The sequence below is a fragment of the Pristiophorus japonicus genome, chromosome 9 (assembly GCF_044704955.1).
Source record: "Pristiophorus japonicus isolate sPriJap1 chromosome 9, sPriJap1.hap1, whole genome shotgun sequence".
Classification (NCBI taxonomy): Eukaryota; Metazoa; Chordata; class Chondrichthyes; family Pristiophoridae; genus Pristiophorus; species Pristiophorus japonicus.
In genome coordinates this window covers 154,090,096-154,112,091 of record NC_091985.1, presented here as the reverse complement: position 1 = coordinate 154,112,091, position 21,996 = coordinate 154,090,096, and the positions used below count along the sequence as shown (strand labels likewise).

Sequence of the window (21,996 nt, the reverse complement as noted above, 5' to 3'; positions counted from 1 at the left end):
AGGATTGCTGGCTTCCCCAAGGTACAGGGTGCGATTGACTGTAAGCACATCTGGAAAGACAGACAGAAAGGAAAAGGAGGTGGGGTAGCTCTGTTGATATCATCATCATTATAGGCAGTCCCTCGAAACGAGGATGACTTGCTTCCATGTTGAAAAGGGATGAGTTCACAGGTGTTTCAATGAAGGACCTAATATTCCAGATCCCGAATTATATCTTGAAGGGTGGAAGATGCTTGTGCATGGATTTTTTTTAACGTGTGGTGGCCGTTGCACACCAGCCACCACATGGGCTTGACAGTGGCAAGGATTAACCAAGACGACTGGAGACCAGCTCTGCTGCACTGACCTAGTGCGCACACACATTACAGTGTGGGCTGGCCCGTGCTGCCCCTGGGCCCTCGCCTCTTCTGGGCCCCGAACTCTCGCCTCTCTTGGGCCCCAATCACATCCTTCTACGAACTCTTGCCGCTCCTTCGCCCCGACTTCGCCACTCCTGCTGTACCTGCCCACACTGCAATCAGCTATCGCCCTCCTGCAGCAGTATGCACTGCTCTCTGAAGTGGCATGCCGCACATGTTGCTCCCTTTTATGGCCCCGGCCTGCTGATGGTCTTGCAGGCCGGGACCGCGCCGATTTCTGTACCGGGCCGCAACGCATTGCTCCCTCTAATGGCCCCGACCTGCTGATAAAGGATGGAATCACTGCAATAGTGAGAAACGATGTTGGCTCAAATGATCAGGATGTTGAAACAGTTTAGGTGGAGATAAGGAATAATAAGGGGTAAAAGTCACGGGTGGGCGTTGTCTATAGGCCCCCCAACAGTAGTAACTCTGTTGGGCAGAGTATAAACCAGGAAACAGTGGGGGCTTGTAATAAGGGAACAGCAATAATCATGGGTGATTTTAACCTCCATATTGATTGGCCAAATCAAATTGATCAGGGTAGCCTTGAGGAAGAGTTTATAGAGTGTATAAGCGATGGGTTCGTTGAGCAGTATGTAACAGAACCAACCAAGGGGCAGGCTATCTTAGATCTGGTCCTGTGTAATGAGACAGGATTAATAAACATTCTCCTAGTAAAGGATCCTCTTGGAATGAGTGATCATAGCATGATTGAATTTCAAATTCAGATGGAAGGTGAGAAAGTTGGATCTCTAACCAGCATACTAAGTGGGGTGGGGGGGGTGTTGGGTTGGGTTGGGTGGGAAGGGTGGGGTTGGGGTTGGGTGGGAGGGGTTGGGTTGGGGTTGGGGGGGCTGAAGCTTGGGCCCAGGGTATTGTGTAGTGCCGGCAGGGGCACGCATGACCGTTTGAGTGTGCGCACATGCGCAATGGGCGGTTTAGTTTGCGCACATGCGCAGTGTAACAGGAAGCTTGGCAATCGGCCAATTAAAGGGAGAGCGCCCTTAGAATAATTGGTTATGGAGCATATATAAAGGTGAGGTCTGAATATTGAATGTGGTTGAGAGAGTGGAAAGGAGTGCTGGATAGGTATAAGAGAGGTGTAAGTGTGATCTTTGAACATTACCTGCGTTTGAGTCCAATAGACGAATGGCGCAAGAGCGTGCAAGACGAACCAAGAATTTCCTCCATGAGGAAGTGGAGAAAATAAGTGACTGTAATTGAGGAGAAATGGCTGGAACTGGATATCAGCAATAGTGGTCCGTCAAAGGTCTCCCCCAAGGAAATGAGAAAAAGATGGAACCTCTTTCCGCTGAGGTCAACATTGCAAGATCTGGAAGCCAGTGCAAGAAGAAATAGCCTGCTGGTCAAGTAGTTGGTCAAGATGTTGGTCAAGTAGTGAGTGTAAGTAATATCTTCATCTTTAAATTGAATTGCAGTGAAAAATGTGAGCATCTGTATGTGTCCCACCCATCAGAAGCGCACCATGTCTGACAATTAATATTTTCATCTTTGCAGAAGCAATTGGCCCACAACAAGAGGGAGAGAATGAGAACAGGAGGAGGTCTGTCAAATCTGCCCCAACTGACACCCCTGGAACAGAGGGTTGTTGCCTTGCTGATTCGCACCGGCAGAAAAAGAATCAGCTCTGCACAAGCTGGGCCCACACGCGAGGGTGAGGTTGAGTCATTAAAATGCATAGTCACCCTTCAAATCAGCCTGCTTACTGGCCTGCTACACGTGAGTGCCACCTACCCTGCCTCCCCCCCCCCCCCCCCTGCCCTGTGCTGCTAACCATTTGACTGTTGCGTTGTCTTTTGCAGAAGAAGAAGACACTCCTCAAGATCCTGAGGATCCAGATGCATGCGCTCCAGACCAAGGCGGGGAGGAGGGGTCCATGGAAATGTGTGCTCAGGAGAATGCTGACCGCGATATGGATCAGGACATATCACAGGGCACAGAACCCTCCATTAGCTCTTCGGCAACTTTCCATGGGTTCACACCTTCTGAGGTCACGGATCCGAGTAGCGGTCGGGAAATGCATCTTGGGACACCCAGTCCCCCACCATCCCAGCCTGTGCCTCACACTGGAAGGGTGCCACTATTCAGACCCACGGCGAGGGGAAGGAGAAGCCAATCAGTCTCTCCTGAGAGGCAGCCCTCAGCAGAGGTTAATCAGGTTGTTTCATTGAGTGAGGAGACCAATGCCCTCACAAGATCACTCGTGGTGGCCGTCAGTGGGATGCATGATGAGGTCACGACACTGTCGGGTGAGATCTCTGCACTAAGACGGGAAGTCAGGGCTGGTATTTCAGAGGGTGTGCAGACGATGGCAGATGCCATGGCTTCTGCAATAAGGGCACAAAGGCCAGGCACTCAAATGCCACTCCCAATTCACTCCACGCACCAGCCACCGGTCGGACCCCTAACCACCCCCCCACCCACACCCACCACCATTACCGACCCTATGAGGAAGTGCACTTTCCCCGAGATGTGGGTGAGGGATAGGTGCAGACTTTCTTTCCTGTTGTTGCTGTTGGTGTTGGTATCATTAAAGTGCACTGTAAAATTTACAATAAAAAATATTCTGCATCAAAACTGAATCGTCCTACATTAGGATCACGCAACATTTCGGGTCAACTGTAAAAAGTAAAAATCCCTCACCCCCTACAGTCATGCGTGCCTGCCACTGCTACCCCTGGTGGGAGGGCTAGCCGTTGCGTTCTGCAGTCAGCAAGGTAGGACTGCTCTATTTTTAGTAGCTGATTTATCTTTCATTTATTTTTGATGATGCTGTGCAGCTGTTGTGCTGAAGATGTTATAATGTCGTGCTGATGTTATGAAGGTCTTTAGTGCTTTGGAATCCTCTAACTCACCTCCTATCCCCCCACCCCCCTATCTCTGGCTACCTGCGCTGATTTCTTAAATGTAGGTAAGGTTTTTCTGTGCCTACAAAAGTGGCCACATACACTGGCCTAAGTTAGTTTGGAGTAACTTTCAGCTGGCCAAATTTGCTTCTATGGCCAGAAGAGGCATAAGTGGCTTATCACGCCCCCTTTTGGAGAGCACAAACTAAACTAGAAAAAAACCTAACTAACTGACTTACACTGGAGCAAGTTAAATGGGGAAATTTTTGATTTTTAAGTTACTCCAGAAAAAGCTACTTACTCCAAAAAAAATGGGGCAACTCTTAGAGAAATTTGGGCCCCTAAACTGTGGAATTCGCTCCCTAAACTTTATCCCTCAGTATCACATTGCTGTTTGTGGGAGCTTGCTATGTGAAAATTTGCTGCTGCTTTTCCCACATTACAACAGTGACTACACTCCAAAAGCATTTCATTGGGTGTCTTGCTTGTCTTTCTTTTTTCCTTTCCTTTCTTTTTTCCTTTCCTTCTTTCTTAAACCTCTCTGCTTCATTACCTCTTTCCTCCTTAAAACCTTACTCTTTGACTAAGCTTTGGTCATCTGTCCTTGTGTGGTTCCGTGTCAAATTTTGTTTTATAGCACTCCTGTGAAATGCCTTGGGACATGTTAAAGGCACTATATAAATACAAGTTGTTGTTGTTAGTACATGAAAAACATGCAGCTTATCAAGTTTGTGATATTCAAATATCACAAATATATAATAGCACACTGTCCTTGTTTATTTAAGTATAATTTTTCAAATTCCCTTTTCTGCTTCCTCATCCTATTGTAGTAACAATGGAAGTTAGAATGAGTTTGGGATGGATGGTGGCTGTGGCATTTTCCATGGTTTTCATCGGTACCGTTTCTTTATCAAGTAGTCGAAGTTGGTTGTCAAGTGTGAAAGACAATCCAACTTCGCTTCACCATCATCCCTAACGCAGTATTGTGTTCTCCAGCCAAGAGCTAATAAAAACCACTCAACCAGCAAGACAGTCCTTGGATCTGAAACTGATTTTCTGGCAGGACATCAAGTGCGCAAACACTTCAGCCACTGAGCCAACGTTTATTTTCTCATAAAAATAATTAGGTGATGCACTGTTGTAACCAGTTAAATTTGTTTGATTTAAATTCTGCCATTTCTGCAGATGAGAGTATCCCAGAGGATGAAAATTGTCCTGGGAATCTTTCTCCAATCAAAGAGGAGAAAGGTGAGCAAGGAGCAGAGCAACGTGCTGTCACTCCATTTGGAATTAAAAGAAATTCCAAGAAAACAGGGGGTCTAGAGGAAAGGTAAGAGTAAAGCATGTCTGATGTTGAATGTTTTCTTTTATGCTATATTAAAAGTCTTGCCTTTCTACGCATTTCCTGTTTGTCATGCTTCTTTTCTGTGTCACGATTTAGTCACGCCTGATGTAATAATTTTCTTGTGCCTGGAGTAACAACTAGCTACCTCAGTTGGAAATGCCGAGAGGAATGGCTGCTTAAAATTAATTGCCTTATAGTTAATGTTGGCCTCTCAACAGTAGGTGGCACTATTGCACCGATTAACTCTATCCACCACCTGACCTGGCCCACATCTTTCTTGCTCCTGGGAATGCACTCTACCCTGCTCCTCCTCCTGACTGCTGGCCCAACCCAAACCCTCATGGAGGTGTTTAAACCATGAAGGGTTTAGATAGAGCAAATAAAGAGAAACTGTTTCAAATGGCTGAAGGGTCAATACCAGAGGGTACAGATTTAAGGTGATTGGCAAAAGAACCAGAAGGGACATCAGGAAAACTTTTTTTACGCAACAAGTGGTTAAGATTTGGAAAGCACTGTCTGATGGGGTGGTGGAAGCAGATTCCTATACACATTGTTTAGAAGAATGAGAGGTGATCTTATTGAAACATATATGATAATGAAGGGGCTCGACAAGGTAGATGCAGAGAGGATGTTTCCACTTGTGGGGGAATCTAGAACTAGGGGGCATAGTTTCAGAATAAGGGGCCGCCCATTTAAAACTGAGATGAGGAGAAATTTCTTCTCAGAGGGTTGTAAATCTGTGGAATTCTCTGCCCCAGAGAGCTGTGGAGGCTGGGTCATTGAATATATTTAAGGCGGATATAGACAGATTTTTGAGCGATTGGGAGTAAAAAGTTATAGGGAGCAGGCAGAGAATTGGAGCTGAGTTCGTGATCAGATCAGCCATGATCTTATTGAATGGTGGAGCAGGCTCAGGAGCCAAATGGCCTACTTCTGCTCCTATTTCTTATGTTCTTATGTTTTTATGATTCAATAGTAGCCTTCAAAAGGGAATTGGATAAATACTTGAAGGAGAAAAAATTGCAGGGATATGGGTAAAGAACAGTGACTGGGACTACCTGGATTGCTCTTCGAAAGAGCTGGCCTAGACTCGATGGGCTGAATGGCATCCTGTGCTGTACTAATCTATGATTTTTGATCCCAAAGTGCATCTTTCTTCGTGGCCTTTCAGCTCAGTTTCTATTCCCGTCGACTCTTCATTGCCCTGACCTACACCTCTGTTAGCCACTTTGCCATTCCACTCCCACCCAGTCCTCACAAGAGCCACTTTCTGCAAAACCTTGCCACTTTAAGGTCGTCCATTCATGTCACTCCACTTTGTTGTTTTCCATTGCTAAACTAGGAACTAACAATTTGCGTTTAGTCATATAAGTACTTTAAAATAAATTATTGTTTGCTAACTTTGTGCTGGAATCTTTGCAAAATATTTGTAAATGCTCAGTTCTGAGCATGTCTGCTATTCGATCATTTCAGGGCCATCCAGCTCCAATTCTACATCCTAATATCATAATGTATGATTCTGCTAGTATGCTATTTGCAGGCCTTGTGGCTGATGATGGACAGCCATTTGTGTGATGCCAGATTTGCCATGACTGTTAGAATTGAACCTTCTGGCTTAATGATCTCCGAGCATTTTCTGATGTCCCAGGCCAGAGATCAACCAAAATTCTCCTTGGTCTTGTAATCCCAAAATAGCAGGTAAATTCAGTTTGAAAATTCTCACTCTGGTAACAGATGGTTTCCTCACAGGGTGAAGTACCTAACTGTGTGGATCTTGGGCTTGGGACACCATCACAAACTCTTTAGCATTGAGCAGACTGAGTGGTGTAGTTGGTGCTCAAATTCTTTCAGGAATTCAAAATCTGTCACTTGTTTCTTTTCTTCTCTGTCTAGGCAATGGTTAGTACGGATAATATGTACAAACCTGTTTATATCAATACAGGATAGGATTCAAACCTACTCCCTTGGCATCAATGCACTCCAATTCCAGCAATGGTGTTGCCTAAACCTGATTATCCTACCTACAAGGCATCCAGCTCGGGTACAGAACATGGCAGAATATGCTTGTTATAATAGATTCACTGTCCAGATATTAGAGATGTCAACAATTAGACTGTTCAGAAATAAATCTGCAGGCCAACTTTCAGAAAATGAGCTTGGACATATTTTCTTATCTGGCTTAAGACCACCTAGTTATATACTTTACAGACTGTTCTCTTGTGAAGGAACAATTCTTTATGCATCTTCACTTTCCTCTCTGATCCAGGAGGATTTTCAAAAGATTCAGAGAGAAGAACCAACAATAAACCTAACAACACCCTGTGATTATGGAAAGCCTGATTCTTAGTCATGCTAGCAGTGAGTGCCACAGAGCAATGACAACTTGTATTTATATAGCACCTTTAACATAGGAAACATCTAAAAAGGACTGCATGTGGGGGAGAAAAATGAAATACAAGAACAAAGAGCGATGGTACTAGAGTTAAGAGAAGCCACTGAAAGCTTGGTCGAAATACTAGGAAATTGGATCCATATGTGCCGGCCATTAAGGCCAGTTTCAAAGAAAAAATGGTGGCTGCCTCGCTTCCACCCGCTTCCGTGGGTCCCTCAGCGGCCACCATTTTGGGCCGGTCAGCAGAGCTGCCTTTGCCTACGTCATTGCAGAAATGGACACGAGACAGATCATGGCATCAATGAGTGTGTAACGCTAACTTGACGCACAATCTGCCATTTTGTACGTCGCCGTTCTTTTTAGCGTCCTCTCCAAATCACGACTAGCTGAACAGTTCAGCAGCAGGAAGGACCCTTCACCAATGCTATTTAAAGGAATCAGCAACAATTTGCAGCTGACTAGCTTTTTTCATTTCTACTGGCTCTGTGTAAGTTTTGTGCAACTGTTTGGAGCTTTCTACAGTTATTTAAAGTTGCTGAGGTGACAGGGGGTGGAGAACGCCTTGCTTCTCATTCACACCACTTGTTCCCAGTCTTGGGGGCTGTACTTGCAGTCCCCTCGTACTTGAACAACATACATAAGAACATAAGAATTAGGAACAGAAGTAGGCCATCTAGCCCCTCGAGCCTGCTCCGCCACTCAACTAGATCATGGCTGATCTGGCCGTGGACTCAGCTCCACTTACCCGCTCGCTCCCCATAACCCTTAATTCCCTTATTGGTTAAAAATCTATCTATCTGTGATTTGAATACATTCAATGAGCTAGCCTCAACTGCTTCCCTGGGCAGAGAATTCCACAGATTCACAACCCTCTGGGAAAATAAATTCCTTCTCAACTCGGTTTTAAATTGGCTCCCCTGTATTTTGAGGCTGTGCCCCCTAGTTCTAGTCTCCCCGACCAGTGGAAACAACCTTTATACTGTCTATCCCTTTCATTATTTTAAATGTTTCTATATGATCACCCCTCATCCTTCTGAACGCCAACGTGTAAAGACCCAGTCTACTCAATCTAGCATCATAAGGTAACCCCCTCATCTCCGGAATCAGCCTAGTGAATCGTCTCTGTACCCACTCCAAAGCTAGTATATCCTTCCTTAAGTAAGGTGACCAAAACTGCACGCAGTACTCCAGGTGCGGCCTTACCAATACCTTATACAGTTGCAGCAAGACCTCCCTGCTTTTGTACTCCATCCCTCTGGCAATGAAGGCCAACATTCCATTCGCCTTCCTGATTACCTGCTGCACCTGCAAACTAACTTTTTGGGATTCATGCACAAGGACCCCCAGGTCCCTCTGCACAACAGCATGTTGTAATTTCTCCCCATTCAAATAATATTCCCTTTTACTGTTTTTTTTCCCCAAGGTGGATGACCTCACATTTTCCAACATTGTATTCCATCTGCCAAACCTTAGCCCATTCGCTTAACCTATCTAAATCTCTTTGCAGCCTCTCTGTGTCCTCTACACAACCCGCTTTCCCACTAATCTTTGTGTCATCTGCAAATTTTGTTACACTACACTCTGTCCCCTCTTCCAGGTCATTTATGTATATTGTAAACAGTTGTGGTCCCAGCACCGATCCCTGTGGCACACCACTAACCACTGATTTCCAACCCGAAAAGGACCCATTTATCCCGACTCTCTGCTTTCTGTTAGCCAGCCAATTCTCTATCCATGCTAATACATTTCCTCTGACTCCGCGTACCTTTATCTTCTGAGTATGATAGCAAAATGGAGCGGAGGCAGCGAAGAAGAGGATAAGATGCTCAAAGAGGGAGGAGTAGGATGGGCAGGAGGGCTCTCAGCAGGAGGCCTTACCCATCTTGGGTCTTCCAAGAGTATATCTCCTACCTGCACTTAAGCCAGGATCAGTGTACTAGGAGGCTTCACTTCAGCAAGGAGATAGTCACAGAACTCTGCCACCTCTTGCCACCAGACCTGCAGCCTCAGAGCAGGGTACAACAACGTTGCTGCCAGTAGCCCTCAGGGTGACCATGGCCCTCAATTGTTTTCGCCATCAAATCATTCCAGTCTGGAACAGGCGACATGGCAAACATCTCCCAGTTTGCTGTCCATTGCTGTATTCAGGAGGTCACAGAGGCTCTGTACTCCAGGAGAAAGGACTTCATTGTTTTCTCTCTAAACAGAAAGAAGCAGTAGGAGTGCACATGTGGCTTTGCCAGGATAGTGGGCTTTCCTATGTTGCAGGGCGTTATTGATTGCACACTTGCAGGCACCGCATACCAATCCTGAGATGTTCTGTAACCGCAAAGGCTACCATTTGCTTAATGTGCAGTTGGTGGGTGACTATGCCCAGCGCATGATGATGGTGAATGCCTGGTATCCTGGCAGCAGTCATGATACTTTCATCCTGCGCCAGTTCGGTGTGCCAGCAATCTTCCAGCCACCACATCAAACCCGAGGGTCACTGCTTGGAGACAAGGGCTATCCACTCTGCACCTCGCTGATGACTCCCCTCCGCAACTCCATCACTCGTGGTCAGTAATCATATAATGAGAGCCATGCTGTCATGAGGAACCTCATAGAGCAGACCATTAAAGTGCTCAAGCAACCGTTTCACTGCCTTGACCGCTCAAGAGGAGCCCTCTAGTACTCGCTAGATCGGGTGTTCCATTTAGTGGTGCATGATCCACAAATTGGCTATCATGAGGCTGTAGCCCTTGCCACTGCGGGTTCCGGGACCACCTCGGGAGGAGGAGGAGGTGGAGGAAGGGAGAAGGCAGGCAGTAGATCTCCATTCCAGATGGGCTGTCTGTGAGCACTGCATCAGACTCCAGTTCCAATGAATGAAACCCCAGGTGCTCACCACCTTACCATCCCTCTGTCACAGAACACCACAGCATCCTCCTGGACACAATGCTGAAATAAAAGCCACCACAAAACAAACATTGCAAACATAATTTATCAAATCCAAATCAAAATAACATCAACTAATCACCCTTGTGCATTCCCTTAGTGTCTGACTTTCGTGTTCCTTTTCCTACTCTAGTGCTCCTATGCAGTGCTCCCCCAGTAGCTGCAGCATGGCTGGTGGATGGCTGCTGACTTTCAGTGGAGGAAACTGCAGATGGCCTTGTAGGATGATCTTGAGCAGCTCTGGGCCGAAAAGGCCCAGCTGTAAACTGCACCATCTTGGCATGGGCGGCAGCAGTCTCGGCTGTCTGGTTGAAACGCAACAGCAAGGGCACTGGCGGAGTGGCAATGTTGGGAGTAGAAATGTTGGCGGAGCAGGCTCGAGGGGCTAGATGGCCTACTCCTGTTCCTAATTCTTATGTCATCCTGAGAGAGGGCAGTAGCTTCTTAGTCCACGCCCTAGGGCGGCGCTTCATAATTCCTAGCCATCTGTTGGAAGACAGATTGCTGGAGTGCTGTGAAACCCTTGCACGTCCCTTTCCACACTCGTAAACCAGCCATGATGGCAGCAGTCTGAGCTTCCAAAGCAGTACTGAGACGTAGGATCGCTTCCGTCTGTGCGGCAATGGAAGGTGTGACATCATCACACCCAGCATCATGGCTGGGTGCACAAGGTCTCTCATGGAGTTGCCCATCATTTCCATCCTGGAAATTACGGATTCCAAGCTCCGTGCAAAGTCTTGTGCAGTGTTGGAGCCAGACTCCTCCATGGTCCTTCACAGCGACAAGAGGCTCCCTGGCACACTTGCCATTGCACCTAGCATTTCTGTGTGCATGCCCATCATCCTTCTTCTGAAGGCTGACCCATCGAGGTCATTATCTGAGTCCTTTGCTGCAGAACCTGTGTGCGAACTCGCCCTCTGGGGAACTGGCACCCGAACTACACTTATCCCCTGCCCGGTGATTCACCACGTGCAGATTCTGTCTCTATACTACCCTCTAAAGTCCGCATAGCGCTATTTTCTGAGTGTCAGATGCAGTGACTGTGTGTTTTCTTCTTCATTGTCCTCCTCCATCACTTGAGATCTGGCTATGCTGGTGGGACTTCTTGGGTATCTGAAAGGAGAAAGGCACAAGGGTTGGGTTGTGGTGAGGGGAGGGGGGACAGCAAGATATTCATACAGACACCATCAGCAGCTTGTAAGTGAGAAGAAATTGTGAGATGAGAGGGAAGTGGGAGGGATGTGAGAAGGATTAGGTATGAGCATACTGTCTTCATCAATGATGCTTTCAACTTCCCCGATCACCGCAGACTCTGTGACAACCCTCCAAAGATCTCCAGCACTGCTTCCTCCAGATCTGTCAGGTTCTGGAGACGGGCTTCCCCTCCACCCATCTGCTGCTGCTCTTGGTGGATATGAGCGACCTTTGCCGGAAAGGGAAATGTGTCAGTGAGTGTGATGCAATGTGTTTAGGTGATGTGCCTGCCAGGGTTGAATAGCTAGCAGTATGCACAAGTGTGAGTTGTGGATGTGAGTCTTGCAGCAGTGAGTGTGTGAGGGTGAAGTGAAGCTATGATCGTGGGGTATGAGTGGTGATTGCTAGAGATTGTTGGTAGGTGAGTGATGGGGGAGTGGTGCATTGAGCAGTGTGTGAGGCTAGTGGTGCATTTGGTGGACTATGGCATTTGAAAATGTATTCACTCACCTTGACCACTCGTGTGAGGTCATTAAACGTTTTGTGCCACTGGGTCCAGGTCCTGGGGATAACGCCTATCACACTGACGGCTTCAGCGATCTCCTCCCACTGCCTTCTGCTGTTCTGCCTTGAAGGCCACCTGGCACCCCCTGTGGGTAGAGGATCTGATGGCGTCTTTGAACCCCCATGACCAAGCTCTTTCGGACCGCTTCTTAAAATATCCTCGCCTTTCTCTTAACTGTTGGGCTGACACAATGAAAATGAGGTGCTTCTGCAACAAAGCACCTCCCCTTTAAGTAGTGCAAAGAGCCGAGGCCAAACTTTATTGGCCAGTAGACTGCTCCCGATATTGGCCTACCTGTTCAGCATTAAACCAATCAGCAGCGCGTTCAATGCTGTGATCAGCATTACAATCATTATAATGAGCAGACAGCACGGATTTTGCATGCTGCCTGCATCACTTTGAACGATCGCTAGAGCTCACAGGTAGAAGCCACAGGAAGAAATGCAAATCGGGGTCATGAGACATCATTACGACGCTCATATGATCTCCTGACCTTACTGCCTGACCAACACCACTTCCTGCTCCCATCCACAAACTATGGATGGTAGGTGCTCCTAGGTACCCATTTCAAATACTTTTTAAAGGTACTCTCAGTTGTTTTGAGATAAACCTATGTGAAGCTTTCGGAGACTTTATTTTGCACTAGTTTACAGGTATTTTGACCTTAAAGTTAATTTAAAGACGTTGATGGGACGAAATTTCCCTGCACCCCGATTGGGGTCTGGACTTTTAGCGCCCGGCGCAGAAGTCCCGCCCCACATCACGGAATTGCCCTTACCGCCCCTCAAAAGTAGTGGAGTGCAATTTTGCGCGCTCCACTTCCTTTGGGAGTGGTGACCAGGCGCTACTGGGGCGCTGAAGGAAGCACTAGGCGGATGCTCCACTGACCCGCTTCATCGCACCTCCCCTTCGTTTAAAGAGTATGTGCACTTTGCAAGGCCTTTGATGGCCACCACCAGGGCAGCGTGCCACTGTGCCTGCAGCCCGGCAACCAAGATGGAGTGCCAGGCTGCAGGATGGTGGCCCAGACCACGTTAGGGCCGCCATCGTTGAGCTGATCCGAGAGTCGGATGACAAAAAAAGATGGCGGCTTGGGACGCTGGCGCCCTCCCCTTTAAGGAGCACCCTGAGAGCGGATGTCCGCTAGCCTTGCGGCCCACGGGGCAATTTCCCCCGTGGGGTGGTGCGATGACGTCCTGTGCGGTGGCCTGGGGCACTAAATGCAGGGTGCGGTGCTGCCATGGCAGCGCCACTACAAACTCCCGGGCAATTTCCGGGGTGGCGGTAGTGCCTCCCGCCCCCAGGCGAAAAATGTCTTGCTCCCCGGAGGCACTAGCAGGGCTATAAAAAGGGGCAATTTTGAAATTCGTGTGGTTTGTGCCACATGTTAGCGCCATGAGATGGCACTAAAACTCCATTGATAGTTCCTACATTAGTGAGTGTGCAACGCTCACTTGATTCCCGATCTCCCAACTTCGTTACAGCCATTGAACTTACCGGCTGGAGAAAACAATGCAGCAGCAGGAATCTGGCTCCAGCGACGCTATTTGAAGGGATCATCACCAATCACTCTGACCTGACAGGTTTTAGAAGTTTGAGTGGGTGCTACTTCCTGCTACTTGAAGAGTTTTCTTCAACTATTTCAAGATTCTTTGGTATCGGGGTGTGTTGCGGTAAATATAAAACTCCATAATTATTTCTGATAAGTTCCAAGTCATGCTAAAAGACTTGCTGAAAGTCATGAGGGTCGTACTGGCAGTGGACCTCGCGCTCCAGGATCTACAGCGGAGGGAATGGAGGCAGCGAGACAATCATCCTTCTGGACGGGATGTCCGTGATCAGCTCATCAGACTCTGATTCGCATGAATGAAACCCCAGATCCATGTAGCTTACTGGATCCCCATCATACAATCCCTGCCTCATGCCATATCACAGTGTGGGCGCAAGGTTAAATGAGAGAGACCACAAAATATTCCAAACACAATTAATACATTTATCTATAAACATGTCATATATCTAATAACCCTTGTGCCTGTCATAGTTGAATAGTTGTCATTAAATAGTGCAAGTTGTGAGATGTGGGTGTGAGTGTTGCTAGTTAGGGTTTGTTAATGGGTGTGGTGCATTGAGCAGCGTGTGAATCTTGTGGTACAGATGGTGGTACCTTGAAATGGTATGCCTCCGCACACCGCTCCTTTGAAGGCCGTGACCTGCTGATGCACCTCGCAGGTCCACCCTATCTCATCTAAAAAGGTTTCTCGGTAGTTACACCTATACATTGCAGTAGTGATCTACAATACGACGAATCTCCTGCCATATCCGTCAGTTGTGACGTGGTGGGCATCACGTGTTTCTTCTCAATTTCTTTTCCATTGGCAGTCTCTCGGAGTGGAGGATGACCACGTAGGAGATGGAAATAGAGGGAGGGTGAGTCATGGCCATTGACTACTCAATCTTGGCTTTGCTGAGCTGCAGCAACTGGTCGGAGCCCGGCACTCTGAAAGCTTCCCCTGGATACACATGGCCTCAAAGGGTTACAGCCCTCTTTTCCCCTCTTAGCCCATTCTCTCCGAGCGGCGTGCGGAGGCATACCATTTCAAGATACAGTGCATGCTGGTGCATGAGAGTGACGGCTGTGAAGAGGGCGACTGGATTGGATGTCACCATAACCCAGATCGGTGATTGGACCGTGGGCGGTGTAAGGGGTGGTCCCGGGGGTCAGGTTCACGTCTGACCTACTTGAGCGGTTCGAATCGCTCCCACTCCCTTGGGTTCTAGACTCTGGGTTTATTTGGGGGGTGTGATAAAGTGCAAAGGACAACTGGTTTGATGCAAAAGAACTTTGTATTTTCTTGTCTGGAATAAAGTCAATGTCAAACTTATAATCACTCTAATAAAGAACAATACATTACACATTCAAAGGGGATTACAGCAAAATTACACCTCCCACTTCCCAATACCTAATCCTAGCTAGGTTAGACTCCAGGGCAGGCAGGGACTATGCTTACCAATCTTTTCTATCAGTTAGCGGTAGTTCGCGATTTCGGGGTTCGTTGAATTCTGTAGGTTCTGCTTGCCGTATCCCGAACGTTGGAGAAGACTACTTACTGCGCAATCTTCAGTTGGGTTGAGTCCGTTGATGGGGTAAGGCGCGTTTTGGATCTATGGGGTAAGTACCCGGTTTTCTTCCTTAAAAATAGGTTCAAAGACTCTTTAGGTAATGTTTTCACCTGTTGGTAGTCAGGCCTTACATTGTAGAGTGGAAACTTTCTATTCTTCGGTTTCTTCCTGTTGGAATTTTGTTTCGAGTTTGGTCGATCGCAGTGGTTTTTCGTTGGTACCACGTTGGTTGTGATCGGTTGCTGCCGCGATGGTAATGTTCTTCCTTCCTTTAGGACTCAGGAATTCACGGCTGGAGTAGTTAGTTTTCAACTGTCGCATTGGTTTCTCTCCCTTCTTGATGGCATACCCGCAGTATAGCACTTGGTATAGTATGGCATACCCTCTGTTAAAACAGTGGGGCCAGTTATACGATTCGAGTTGTCTTAATCTTCGCGCCAAATCAGTTCAGAATTCTTTGTTTAAATTTGGCAGGCTTGACTTTTCTTTGTAATATTTTGGTGGGCTCATTAAAAGTTAATATGTCTAGGGTGGGTTGCATTTCTAAAACTGTTTCTGGATGGAAATATTAGCTTGGTAATCGCAATGTTCTTTTTGTGTTTGGTTTTTCGCATACAGGCTATAGTGGGCCCTTTATTCTTATACATGTTGAGGATGGCTTTTCTCAGTTTAGTTTGATGGCTGGCCATCTGAGTTATTGTTGTAATGTAAATGTCTCTTGTGGAGAAGGGTTTTCGAATGTCCATTCCTCCAGACAATTTAACTTGGTCCCAACACCCAGACAATTCCAATAATCAAGTGGGCTTCTTTAGTTCCTTAGGCCCGCCCACAGGCTTGAATTTGTCTTGTAAAAGTCCAAAATTTGATTAAAGTTCGTAGTTTCTTCCATAAGCACTTTAGGATTTCAAACTTTCCAGTAGATAGTCCCAAATTAAATTTCCTTTCGAATGAGCCCAAACACTGGGGGAGGGGGGGGGGGGTTCTCATGAATTTTGCACCCTTCAGTCCCCCCTGTTGACACTCTACACTCTTGAGTGTCAAACAAGGTAAGCAAAATTTCTGATCCTGCGAATCAACCTTCCCTGCATTTATACTAGCTAAACATTAACGTGCATCTCCCATTGAAATGCAATGCAATTTACAGGCAAATACAATCATTACAATTCGGTTACAGCATAGAGGGGGTATGATGCCCCTCCTTTACTTGGTTTTCACAGTAAAATATCGGTATACAGTCAAACACAGTTTAAGTAAAATAAAATAAAAGCACAGAGTCAAACACATTTTGAGTAACACTCTTTCAACACTCGATATTTTGCGGTTTACTGCAGGTAAAATCAAACACAAATTAAACATGGTAATATGGTGTTACCCCTCCCTGCGCGATTCCCAAGTTCGGCCAAGGAGCATACAGCACCCTTTGGTGCCTGACTTGACGGCCTCTGCGTTTCACTCGGCAAGTGAGACACCATAAGTAAAGAATAATCGCGAGTTGACAAATAACTAAAGTTTGGGAAGCAATTCGGATCCAGACTGGGACTTCTATATTTCTGAAAAGGTCCCACCAAGGCGGAATGGTGATCTCGAGAATCTTTTTCCCTATCTCAATTGTTTTCTGTTCTAGAGTGTAGAAGTGTTTTTGTGAGATAATTACAGCTTTTAGCAGAGCGGTAAAATGTTCGGGTAGAGGGGGAATTGCATAGCCAAAATGTACAACATAATCCTGCAGGTGTGTAATGTTTTCCTTCAGTGAGGTGGACAGTGGAGGGTTCAGGAATGGGGACAATCCATTCCTGGGCCACTTGAACTGATGCCTCAGGTTTGAAGCAAAAACTGCTGTCACTCACCGGATACCAGAAGTGTCCATGTTGATAGTGGAGCACACTCGTGGTGACACAATATGTCCCACCCGCTATGTATGCTACCTGTGGAGGGACGTGGTCTTGTGCCTTTACCTCCATGGGGCAGTTAATAGGCTGTGCGCCAGCAGCTTTAATCCCACACCGTGACTTTGAATGAGCACTCAAGTACTGGAGACACAGTATTACGTGTGCACCCCGGCTCCGGCACCCTGAGAGGTCAGTACCCGTTACAGTGTGCTCCCACTTTATGACATAGGGTGGGACCGCTGCGAAATGAATGTGTGCACCTCCCTGAATAACTCCAATGTTCTCCACCCGGTATACCAGTGCGGGTCAGGCTGTCCCACCCATGACTGGCATCCTTAGTACTATTCCCATAATGGTGTGGTTAGATTCCCCACAGTCTACTGGGACAGGGTAGGCTTCAGAGGTTAGGCGGAGCTGGCACGGGCTTAGTGAATTGCTGTACGGGTGGAGGACTGCGAGGTGCTTGCTCCTGATCTGAGAGGGGACTAAACCTTGTTTTAAATCCTCCAGGTTGTTGCGGCCTTCGCCCAACAACCATGCCCCATATAGTATGCACACCTTGTTCTGTGCAGCCTGGTCTGAAGCGTTCCTATCCTCCAGTATGAGTGCATTCATACTGTACATGTTTTTCCAGCTCAGCCACTATTTCTTTCAAATGGACATTCATAGCCTGGTCCTCGTGTAGTTCCAAACATACTACTGTGTTCTCTTGTTTCAGGATTTTTCTCAATTGGGTCTTTAAACCGTTTATCTGTGTTTGCAGTGCTATATCATCTAGACTATTTATTACAGAGGATCCTGTATTGTAGGCAGTGAAAACGTCGTTTATGATTCCCCTTCTGGATATCTCCGAGCCCATGGTGTCTCTAGCATTTGGGGTGTATAGGTCTGCTTTGTTTACATTTCCAAAGTCGAACTCATAAAAATTTCTTGAACATGTCTCTAAGTAGAGCCTGGTATAGCAGCTCTGTTTCCTTCGGGCACCATGCAGGTAGATGTACCTCGGTAAGGTTTAAAATTACTGAAGCTTACTGCATAATGTACCCCCTGGTATAACACCTTTTCAGTCGGTACCAATACTAATCCGTTCCAAGGTCCCTTGGTGGTGGTAGAACACCTTTCTATTACTGTGTGTATTGGCGGGGTTGTGGGCAGGGGTTTCTTAATGTGTGCTCTTAGTTCGCTGGCGTTAATTGGGAGTGGGGAGTGACCGCGCACCCGTGTAGGTTAGAATCCCACCCCATCCCTTTCCCTTCATCTTTCCATTGCCTGCGGGACAAATATTCTCTGATCCCCATATGCAAATGTAAATTCCTTGTTCGGATTCCCACCATTTGTCCCAACACACTTTTACTCCTCCCCATGTCCCCGTGATGGTGCGGTACGTATCATTACCGAGTTTTCCCCAGTCCGATTCCTGGTCCCATGTTTCCTTGCTGAGTTTTCTGAGCCACCACCACCTTCGAAGGGGAATGTTCCCTTTGCAAGTCAAACACACACGTTTTCCCTCTGTAACACTGACTCGGGCAGCAATGCTCGGTATCCGGGGGCATGGATGTGAGGCTCCCCCGTAGGTAAAACCTTCCTGGCTGGAGTAGCGGGTAGAATTAGATCCCAACCACCCTGGCCATCTTCCCTCGTGAGCGTAAACGGCGAGTTCTTCCACGTCTCGGGGGCCACCCCCGGCGGTTACGATCGGTGCTCTTTCTCCTGAGCACCCGTAAATGAGGGATTCTTCCACGTCTCCTCGGTCGCCGCTGCTCACCCTTATCAGGGCGAGCAGCAACAGGACCCTTCTCATGCTGCTCTCTTTCCTGTAGGGGCACATAAAACAGATTGTCTAGCCCTGAGAAAGCTCTCTGGCTTGACAAAGATGACTGAGTTCCAGTATGGGCTCTCTTCCTTTCGGACATAGTATAGTCTTTAATTGACTGGCTGTCTTATTCAGTTCCTTGTGGACTGATGTCTGTTTCTAACTTTTATTTCACAGCCGTTTTGATTGTTATCTCACCGGTGCTTCCCTTAATAGTTATACCGGTAGATTCTTTTTACTCCCGGGTATTACCCGGCCTGTGCCTCTTTTAATAGCTGCACAGGTAGATTATTTTCCTTATCCCAGTAACTAATACATATATACTTATTATTACATAGACGAATCTTACACCACTCTAAATTACTCACCAGACATTCTTAAATTCATATTGTACTATATATGTACATCTGCCACCTGTCTCCGGTGGCCAGGTTAATTCCTGCCTTCTTTCTTCTTTTGCCTCTGGGTGTCCAGCGGTGCCAGTAGTAAGTCGGCCTGCACTGCCAGACCCAGAGTGTCCTGACCGGACGTGGGTTCGAGTCCCACACTATCAGGGGAACGTCCTCTCCGGTGCTACAGCACGCCGCTCCTTTGGGGGTGGCTGCCTGGTTCGTTTCTTCCCCTGTGGGTTTTGCCTGGTCGAGGGCTACGAGTTGGGGACCCCCACTTGGTGGTTGGTCCACCGCTATCTCTTCTGAGGGTCCCTCGTTGTCCGAGGCTACTGGCTGGATGTCCCTGCTCGCGGGCTGGTCTCTGACCTTAGATACCCTTTTGCGACTGGTCCTTTCCTGGGACTGAACCATTCAAATTGGAATGCTGGTGACCATGGTGTCTTTGGCCGTGGTATGCAGGGAGTCCTTCTTAAGGCTCTGGCTGCTGGGGGTGCGTCCGAGTCCCAAATGATTGGGGGGATAGCTCCTCCAGTAACACAGTCCACCGGCCCTCTAGGTGCAGACTGTGGGTCTGCCACGTCCCCTGTGGGAATTCCACAGTCGGGGGCTGCTGGCTGGGGGTCCCTGTCTTTAATACAGTTTACAGTTTTCAGCTGTCCCTTACGTTTTGCTGCTACCCCTGGGTTGAAAAGTTTGCACTGATTTATATGGAACCACTTTGTTCGGCGAGGCAATTTTATGATATAGACCATGGAGCTTGCCTTGTCGACAATGTGGTACGGTCCCATGTATAGTGCCTCAAAGACCCCTACTCTAGTGTAGTTCCTCACCATAACCTGGTCCCCTATCTCCCACTCATGGTGTTTGCGGGGCTCTAGCAGCAGTCGGTTGCTCCGATGCTGTTTTCCCATGTTGTTAGCAGCCTGCCAGTAAATCTATTTGAGGTGTTCAAACAGATTCCTGACAAAGCTGTCCCGGTTCGCTTCCCTAAGCTGACCTTCCATGAGTACCGGGGGCTAACACATGGGTGGGGGTTCGCATGGCTCTGCCGGTCATGAGCTCATACGGAGAGTACCCCGTGCTCTTTGACTGGCTGGCCCGGATCCCCATGAGGATCAGTGGTTGGACCTCTACCCACCCTTTGGGTGAGTCCCCTGTCTCTTCGCGCAGCCTTTCTTTTATAGTGCGGTTTAAACGCTCCACAGGCCCGGATGACTGCGGGTTGTGGGCGACATGCCATTTTCCTTTGATGCCGAGCATCTTAAGGGTCTCCTGCATCACCTGCCTGGTGAAGTGGCTCCCTTGGTCGGACTCCATGTATTGTGGTAGTCCCCATCGGGAGAACACTTCTCTTACCAGGATCCTAGCTGTTCCCAGGGCAGTGGCTGTTCAGCATGGGAAGGCTTCCACCCATTTGGTGAATACATCCACCAATACTAGGCAGTACTTGTAGCCTCCCTGGGCAGTGGGTAGGTACCCAATGTAATCGATTTGGATCGATTGCCAGGGTCCCTCTACCCTCCTGATATGTCCCATCGACACTTTCTTTTCTGGGCGTCGGGGTTGTTGGCCGCGCACACCAGACAGCTAGCACAGAACTCGCAGACGTCTTCCCTGAGTCCTGGCCACCACTCTGCCTGTTCCACTCATTGCCAAGTGGTCTCGGGGCTGGGGTGTCCTGCTCCTGGACCCTCGTGGGCCAGCTGGAGGAATTCTCTCCGGTGTTGTTACGGTACTACCCATTGCTCCCCCCTGAACAGCATGCCTTCTTTAATGGCAATTGCTGCGGTGCCATATGGGCCGTCTATCCTTTCCCCTTTAGCTAGCGTGTTCAGGACAGTTTTGAGGACAGGGTCTTGGGTCTGAACCGTCTTTAGGTCCGGGAGCAAAGCTATCCCTGCCTTCCCTGCCGTCCCCATCCTGCCCCTGACTGCTGCGATGGGTCCTGGGTTGCACGGATCCCAGAGCTTGCCCATGTGGGCCCCCTGCTTGGCCAACATGTCAACCTGCTGGTTTCCTTCGCTACGGGGTTCAGTGGTTGAATGTGACTTCACCTTATGTATATAGATATTCCCTTCCTCCCCTATGGCTTTCATGATCTTTTCCAGTCGGGGCTTAATTGCCAGGGGTCTCCCGTCTGCGGATGTGTATCCGCGATGGGACCAGATAGCCAGGTACTCCGTACACGAATTGCATGTGAACATGCTGTCCGAGCAAATCGTGTATGGGGTTGGGAATTCTTCGGGGTGCGTGACTACGTACACCACCGCGGACAATTCAGCGTGCTGGGCGCTGATAGTACTGGGGAGTTTAATCGCCAGGGCAATGCCTGCCTCAGGGTCGTAAACTCCGCAGCCTGTGAGTCGTTCACCTGCAGATACTGTGCTTGAACCGTCCACATAGATATCACGGCCCATGGGGTATAATCCAGCCCGAAAGCCTGTTTTAATTTCCCATGCCCCTTCTATGGAACACCGGTGGGCTGTCCCTGGATAAATCATGTTGGCTGTGAGTCTAGGCTTGCAGAGACCCTTTACCCTTAGGTCCATTTGAGAGAGGAGCAGGGTCCAGCAAGCAATGCGGGCACTGCTCACTGTCCTGTCCTTGATTCTCCCATCCAGGAGCATTTGGGTGGGCGTATGGTGGGTAAGGAGTGTGATGGGGACCCCCCTGTGAAGATCAGTGATCTTTTCACAGCCCAGTGAGTGGCTAGGAGGTGCCGCTCACAGTTGGAGTATCCCTTCTCCACATCCGTGAGTATCCTGGAGGAGTAGACCACTGATCTCAGCTGGCCGTGCCGCTCTTGGAGCAGTACTGCGCTCAGGCTGTCCCCACTGGCTGCTATCTCCAGGAAAAACTCTTTACCCCCATCGATGGCCCCTAGAGCTGGCGCGGTCTGCAGGTCTTTCTTGCATTGGATAAATGCCGCTTCGCAACCTTTGTACCATTCCCACTCCACTCCCTTGTGTAGGAGTCGGAGCAGAGGGGCTGCATAATCCACAATGAAATCTCTGCAGTACCTGGTTAGTTGGGGCCGGATAACTTCTCCACTGCTTCCCTTCTAGCTTTGTCAATGGCTCT

General features: G+C 48.1%; 1 protein-coding gene across 1 annotated transcript in view; it reads left to right on the top strand.

The window, feature by feature from the left end:
• The first annotated feature begins 4,103 nt into the window (after window positions 1-4,103).
• LOC139273939 (centromere protein J-like) overlaps window positions 4,104-21,996 on the top strand; it is a 216,393-nt gene continuing 198,500 nt past the window's right edge. The window contains exons 1-2 of the mRNA XM_070891010.1: window positions 4,104-4,164; window positions 4,454-4,598. Coding sequence (XP_070747111.1) covers window positions 4,104-4,164; window positions 4,454-4,598 — 206 coding nt within the window. The remainder of the gene's footprint in view (window positions 4,165-4,453; window positions 4,599-21,996) is intronic.